General features: G+C 33.2%; 1 protein-coding gene across 1 annotated transcript; it reads left to right on the top strand.

Moving 5' to 3' along the window:
* The first annotated feature begins 650 nt into the window (after window positions 1-650).
* LOC110659864 (polygalacturonase QRT3) lies at window positions 651-2,990 on the top strand. The gene is made up of 3 exons (XM_021817930.2): window positions 651-1,055; window positions 1,177-1,419; window positions 1,618-2,990. The coding sequence occupies exons 1-3, from the start codon at window positions 831-833 to the stop codon at window positions 2,620-2,622; spliced, it is 1,473 nt and encodes a 490-aa protein (XP_021673622.2). The 5' UTR covers window positions 651-830; the 3' UTR covers window positions 2,623-2,990.
* The last annotated feature ends 4,449 nt before the right edge of the window (window positions 2,991-7,439 follow it).

Raw genomic sequence — 7,439 nt, 5'->3', positions numbered from 1 at the left:
TATAAATTAATATAAAAATATCGTTAAACTTTAAGTTACGGAATTTATACATATTATTAAGTACTTATTCATAATTTCTATTAACAATATATTTTAAACTTTTAACATATAGATTTGTTGTAGTGATCCTTAAATTACTCCATAGATTAATTAAGCGATCATTGCAAAACCTTCAAAGTTTCCGACCACTAATTTCTAACTCATAATTAGAATGAAAATTTGAATTAAGACTAAATCAAAAAAAGTATATAAAAAAAGTAAATTCAAATGAAAATCATTAAAAATGAGAAAAAACAATAAATTAAGCACAACTAGTCTAGCTCTAACATCATCCCGTTTCCTACTCTTAATTTATTGTTTCCTTTTAAAGTCCGGCCGGCCAATATTATGAAGGTGTGAAAATGAAGTAATCTTTGTTTAGAAGATATTCCATAATAATCCCTCAGCAAGACCCAACTGCCAATCTATACTTTACTGAATAAATACCTTTTACACTTTGTCAAACTTGTAAAGCTCCCAAAAGTAAGAAGTTGGTAACTTGCTTACTTTCCTGTTACACAAGGATTTTTGACAAAAAATATTTCACAAGTCGTGCCCTAGCAAGTCTCTAATCTCTACAGGTATAAACACAAAGAAAACCCATCATTTAAAATAAAGAAAAATGACCAAATAGATAGGCTGCTGCAATTGTATGATCCATTAAAAAAACACCTCTTTTTTTTCATTTTCTTTCAAATCTTATTTAGACGCTTCTCTTTCCATGTCCTCATCTCTGTCTTTCTTGGTATATATACGCAATGGTTTTGCTTTAGAAGAGAGAAGAGATTGAAATGGAAACAAAAATGCAAAGAAATGCTCTGGTTTTGTCCCTGCAAGTTTGTTTCTTGATCATCTTCTTAACCCATGTCAGTGGAGAGAATTCTCGATTTGATGATCATTTCCATGATCAAAAGCGAAAAATGCAAGCCTTTAAGTCATCTTTAATCCGTCGTGAATTGGCTTCTTCTCCCTCTCCTTCTCCTAGCTATTATTCTTCTCCAGCTCCATCACCACAGGTATACAATCTTGGTTTCTTGGGCGATTCTTGTATTATGCATTTTAGCTTCAAGTTTTGTAATCTTTATTCTTTCTTGAATGGCGGCGGCGGCGGCGGTGGTGATGATGGTGATGAGACAGACTGTGACTGTGGATAGTACACGAGTGTTTGAAGCGACATCGTTTGGTGCAGATCCAAGTGGGAAATTGGACAGCGCAGAAGCACTTGAAAAAGCAATAGCAGCAGCATTTCAGGGTCCAAAAGAATGGTTCTTGATGGATGGAATCACTAATCTTGGAGGTGCACAAATTCGTCTTCAGGGTGGGATTTACAAGATTTCTCAACCTCTGAAATTGCCTGCTGGTGGAGCAGGGAACCTTATGGTAGGCTCTTACCAACCATATACCACTCTTTTTTTTTTTATTATAATATGGACTTGTCATGCCAATAAATTTTGTTAGACCAATCTTGAGACTTTTCATTCTCCCTCTTTTTCTAGACATAATATAGACTTGTCACATTTTTCTATTTCTTCTTTTACTGCGTTGCATTTTTTTGACGGGCTACTGGCCATTAAACAGATTACAGGAGGGACATTACTAGCCTCAGATGATTTTCCAACAGATGGGTATCTCATTGATTTATCATCATCTTCCTCCTCCTCCTCCTATAACTACGAGTACATAACTCTCAAGGACCTGATGCTGGATTGCAATTACAGGGGTGGAGGCATTTCAGTTATAAACTCACTTAGGACTAGCATAGACAACTGTTACATTGCACATTTCAACACTAATGGAATTTTAGTCCAAAAAGGCCATGAAACCTACATCAGAAACTCATTTCTTGGCCAGCACATTACTGCCGGTGCCAATCCAGGCGAAAGGAACTTCTCAGGCACTGCAATAAACCTAATGGGAAACGACAACGCCGTGACGGATGTTGTTATCTTCTCAGCTGCCATTGGAATAATGGTTTCTGGTCAGGGTAATACAATTTCAGGAGTACATTGTTATAATAAGGCTACAGGCTTTGGCGGCACTGGAATTTACCTTAAGCTGCCTAATCTAACTCAGACCAGGATTTTGAATTGTTATTTGGACTACACTGGAATTGTTGCTGAAGATCCTAATCAACTTACCATCACTAACAGTTTTTTCCTTGGTGATGCATATATAGTCCTGAAATCGATCAACGGGGTTGCTAAAGGGATCACCATCGTTGATAACATTTTTTCTGGGTCTAATAAGGGGATTGACATTGTTCAATTGGAGCAATCAAGTGGTCCTTTCAAGGAAATTGATCAAGTTGTGGTGGATAGGAATAATGTTCAGGGGATGAACATGAGGGCAACCATTGCTAAGGAATCTGTTCAAGGGAATGGGACATCATGGATTGTTGATTTTAGTCCAATTCTATTATTTCCTGACCTTATCAATCATGTTCAATACTCATTGAGTGTAAATGGTACCTTATTTCCTAATTATGCTCTTCGCAGTGTTTCCGAAAATCGGGTTGTGATAGAATCAGATGTTGCAGTGGCTGCTAAGGTTTTCGTCTCGGTGAATCAAGCAGTAACAATTTGATGCTCTGCTTTGATTTTTACATCTTAAAGTTTGGAAGCAGCAATATTGTGAAGGTTAATGTCATCTGAAACAGAACGCTAATTACACGTAGCAATAAAACATTGAGACATATATTCAGGTTAATTATATCAGCTCCAAGAAAATTCGGAAGAACCATCAATATTCAAGGGCTAATTTGATGTCCTGCCTGAGGAGGGGCAAAAATTGGGGAAAAACAAGGCTTCGATTTCCTTTGGTTATGATTGTATCATCATGGGTTCTTTTTATTTAGCATGAATTGTGTATATATCGAATTATATTCATTTGATTCCAAACACAATCACTAAAATCTAATTTTAGTGAATAAACAATGATACCTTTTTCTTTTTCTTTTTTTTTTTCTCTCCTTTTAATTGAATGAATTTTAAGTTAAACTAGACTCATCTCAACCATAAACTTATTCTCCCTTGACCCTACAAATTTGAATATTAGACAAGGGCATAATTAAAATGTATCTCTGTATGTAAATATTCTCCATGTGTGAGATTGTTTCATACTTTCATTGTAACAATAATATAGGATTTACTTCCCATATTATATGAACAACTTATATTTTTTTAAAGAGAAAACACTATTTTTTTTTTTTTTACTTTTTAAGTGTTATATAATTTTCTTATGTGTTGTATGTAGAATCATAATTTTATTGGCAAAATTATATATAAATAAATATTATTAATAATAAAAAATATAACATATAATTGGCAATTATATTTACCTATATTCATATAAATTAGGTGAGAATTAATTTACAATTATAATTATTCTTTAAAAAAATCTAGAAATTCTAAATTCTAAAAAGTATACTTTAAATTAAATTTTACATGAAAATAATATGACATATATTTTTTTAAACCGACAAATATTCTTTTAAGTATAATATAGAAAATTTTTGATATAAAGTTATTTACAAATGTCTTGTTTTACTATCGAATAAACTTTATTTACCATAAATATATTTTAAAATGAAAATTATATATTAATTAAAATATCTAAATAATATTTTAAAATTATAATTATTTAATAAAATTCACTAAAAAAAACAATCAATTTTGCAATCGATTATTTCAACTAAATAAAATAGATTGTTATTAATAACTAATTTTGCAATCGATTTGTGATTTCATTTTTTTTAAGCAAAATAGTTAATTTTAAAAATTAGTAACCAATTCAAGAATCAGTTGCTAAATTGGCTGTTATTAGTAACTGATTTATAATTGGTTGTTAAAATTAGTTACTAATCGATATTAAAAAAACCTTAAATATACGATTAGTAACCGATTTTAAAATCAGTTATTAATCACAACTAATTAAGAAATCAGTTGCTAAAATCAGTTGCTAATAGCAACTGGTTTAGAGAATCAATCGCTAGATTAAAGAATTATTTTAATTGATTATAGAGTTAACAATCGATTTTGTAACATCTCCATTGTACGTGTTCTTTACGTTCTGTTGCTCTAGTGGCTAAATAACAGTCCAGGCAAGTCAGGATGTTTGGAACTACACTTCGGTGATAGTGAACAGACATATAGTGATGAAATAAATAAAAAGAAAATACAAGAAAAATCAAAGAAAAGTGAAAGAGAGAAAATGAAGCTAAGTTAAACGAGTCGGTAGCGCAGCGATGGGTGATCGCACTGGAAGGCCGTTGCCGACCCCAAGACCGCGGGAAACCCTCAGAATTAAATTTTGAGACATATATAAAGGTTTATTGAAATGTAATTAACAGAAATATCAAAGAAAAATTAATAAATTAGTACAAAAAAAACTAAAAATCGAGAAACAGACAAAAATTGAGAAACAGACAAAAATCGGTGTTACCAAAAAATCGGGAATATAACCTGAAGTGGGGCATTTTGGTCATTTGACACCTAAAGTTGCCTTTTGACCTCAATGTCCATTAAAAATAACTGATATTGCACTTAGGAAATGTCATGAAAAATTAAAATGGGATACAATATGCAAATAGTAAAAGAATTTAGCTAAATGTGCAAATAGTGGAACTTTAACTAATTAACCATTAAACTATTACCTAGAGCTCCACTAACTCCTAATTTGGGACAGCTATACAAGTCATTTGTGGACAGAAACCATCATCTTCAACCTTGAGAAATAACCAGCCGAGAGAAACTCACCATGGAAACCACCATGGCCGCCCCACATGCAACCTCCGTGGGTGCATGATCAAGCCACCCTTTTCACTTGGTTCCTTCATTAAAGCTTGCCTATTCACCTTGGAGAAGATATTGGCAACAAGAAAAACAAGATTTGGTGAAGTTTTGATAAGCTTCAAAAGTGGTAAGTGTCCAAAACCTCTCCCTTGCTTTAGTAAACCTTGTGTTTAGGTTGAGGTGAGTATTTTGGTGAAGAGAAATGAAGAAAATCTTGAGAAATGAAATGGTCCATTTTCGGCAGCCATGATTATGTGTTGTATTTGAGTTTTTCTTACCTCTAATGGATGGAAATTATGGTTGATTAACTCAAATGGAGGATGTAGTAAGTTAAAATCTAAGTATGTGCATGTAGTGCTTGAATTAAGGGTGTGAAATGAAACCTTAATGCTTTGGGCAAACTGCCATGTTTGGCAGCCTATTAAATCATTAATTTGTGTGTGAATATGTAGTTTATTAATTAAATATGCTAGTGTTAAATTGTGGACAACATGTGTAAGTGACATTGAAGTATGATTATGTTGAAGTGTATGTGTAATATTGACATTGAGATATGTTGAATTTTGGTGAAAGTGAATGTTGAACTTAATGGTGAATTGTGTGCATTGAGCACTTGAATGTTTTGTCCAAAATTATTGCTGGAATTGTGTACAATATATATATGGAAGTGTCATTGATTGAATATTGAAGTAATGAGGAGAAGAAGGAATATCAAATTGGAAGTGTATGTGTTTTGTGCAGGTTGTGTATTGATGGCAGTATCTAAATTAGGTCATAAGTGCCAAATTGTGAACCCAATTGGTATGAGGCCAATGGAGAGTGAAACTAGACACCAAATAGGCCAACTTTCATGTAGAAATGTTGCCAAAATTCTGCCTAGAAACTGACCTTAAAAATTACCAAATCCGGAATAGCAACCTTGCTACCCAGATTTTTGACCATATGAACAGTAATCATTAGGATGACCATAACTCACTCAAAACAGGTCCACTTGACCTGAAATTTTTACCATGGATAGCTTATATATAGAGCTACATTTCTTTTGAAGACACCAATGCCCAGAAATGACCAGAACCAAGTCAAATAGCTTGCACAAGTTCGGGTACCAAAACTGTCAGGACTAAAAGTGACCTAAAATTGTCAAAATTTTGCACTAAAGGTGCAATCTGTCCAGCTTTAGTAAATTGACCATATCTTGGCCTATACAACTCGGAATGACCTGAAATTTTGCCCTGCGTGCAATAAGACATAGAGCTACAATTTTGCTTCTTTGACCAGAAGCTAAAAACCAAGAGAAATAGGACTTTAAGCTAGACCAATCTAGCATACCAAAAATTGAGAATTTGACATTTACATACATTGATGCTTGAAGCACTTTGGCAATGAATGCCAACTTGTAAAAATAGTAAATTGCACTATATTGGCAGCATATTGAATTACAATATGTGACATGTTGATGCTAGAAACAACTTATCCATAGTACCTAAAAAGGTCAATATATGCATTGACTTATGAATTACATAATAGTTAGTAAACTCTAAAAATTGAAGAATTAAACATTTAATTTATTGTGCCCTAGTTTGCCTAGTTGACTAGTTTGGATAGGTTGGCATACCAATAGGATTCTGACAACTGTTCTGTAAATGGCTTCATGCCATACTGTGTTTTTACGGCTTATTATGCCGCACTGTGACTTTAATAGCCTACGGTTATACATATTGTGTATTTATTTTTTGCTTATCGTCAAATTGACTATATGGCTTTTTAGCCATGCTATTTGCAAACCGGGAGACACTTTGTGACCGATAGTGTGACTGCCCGAGGTACTAGGTACCCAGTGCCAGTATATTCATTTATCCAGTATGGTCAGTATATTGGCTACACGGGCAGTAATTCAAGTACTATTAAATTCAAATACCTAAATCCAGTCTACTGACATACAGCACTACCAAAAATTCGTAAACACTTTTTTACTTTATTTTAGTGTATATTTCTTTATATTTGGCACCATTAAGCAAAATTGCTTAGCGCGTTGCTTTTGTAACGCGTAGGCATTGGAGACACAGCTGGGGAGCCCAGCAGACCTATAACCGGGTGAGACATCAGATCTGCACAGGAGTCTAGAGTCATCTGCACTGCATTGCATACATGGTAGGACTTAGGATATCTTGTATTTTGTACTTTTGTTGTATTTTTGAAATTCGGCCTTGTATTTGATAATGTTATGAAAGCTCTAAAGTTTGTAATATTTTGTACATATTAAAATAACATGGAGATTTTCTGGATATATTTGAATTATTATGGACTGTATTATAGAACTGTTTAATGACTGGAAAAGTCTATTGACTTTACTGAGAAATAGAGACTGTGAAATATATGAGATTTTGACATTATCATATTAGACTGTTTTCAACAGGTTTGGAAGGACAGTTTGTCCGAAATATAGACGGCACCTTGCCAAATTTTTATTACCATTTTTGAAACACTGATTTTATCAAAGTATGAAAATAGTATCAGCATGATATGAATATTACATAAAAAACTTCTTAAAATCAAATTGAGTTTAAGAAAATGAAATAATCACAGACTAGGTGTTTCGGCAAGCCGTGT

Source organism: Hevea brasiliensis, chromosome 4 (assembly GCF_030052815.1).
Source record: "Hevea brasiliensis isolate MT/VB/25A 57/8 chromosome 4, ASM3005281v1, whole genome shotgun sequence".
NCBI lineage: Eukaryota > Viridiplantae > Streptophyta > Magnoliopsida > Malpighiales > Euphorbiaceae > Hevea > Hevea brasiliensis.
The sequence above is the reverse complement of the archived record's forward strand: the minus strand, read 5'-3'. Positions and strand labels throughout refer to the sequence as shown.

What these genes read in the sequence shown, in the direction of transcription:
- LOC110659864 (XM_021817930.2), top strand. Translation starts at nt 831, where the DNA reads ATGGAAACAAAAATGCAAAGAAATGCTCTGGTTTTGTCCCTGCAAGTT. An exon ending in CTCCAGCTCCATCACCACAG is followed by an intron (nt 1,056 to 1,176) that starts GTATACAATCTT and finishes GTGATGAGACAG; the next exon opens with ACTGTGACTGTGGATAGTAC. An exon ending in GTGGAGCAGGGAACCTTATG is followed by an intron (nt 1,420 to 1,617) that starts GTAGGCTCTTAC and finishes GCCATTAAACAG; the next exon opens with ATTACAGGAGGGACATTACT.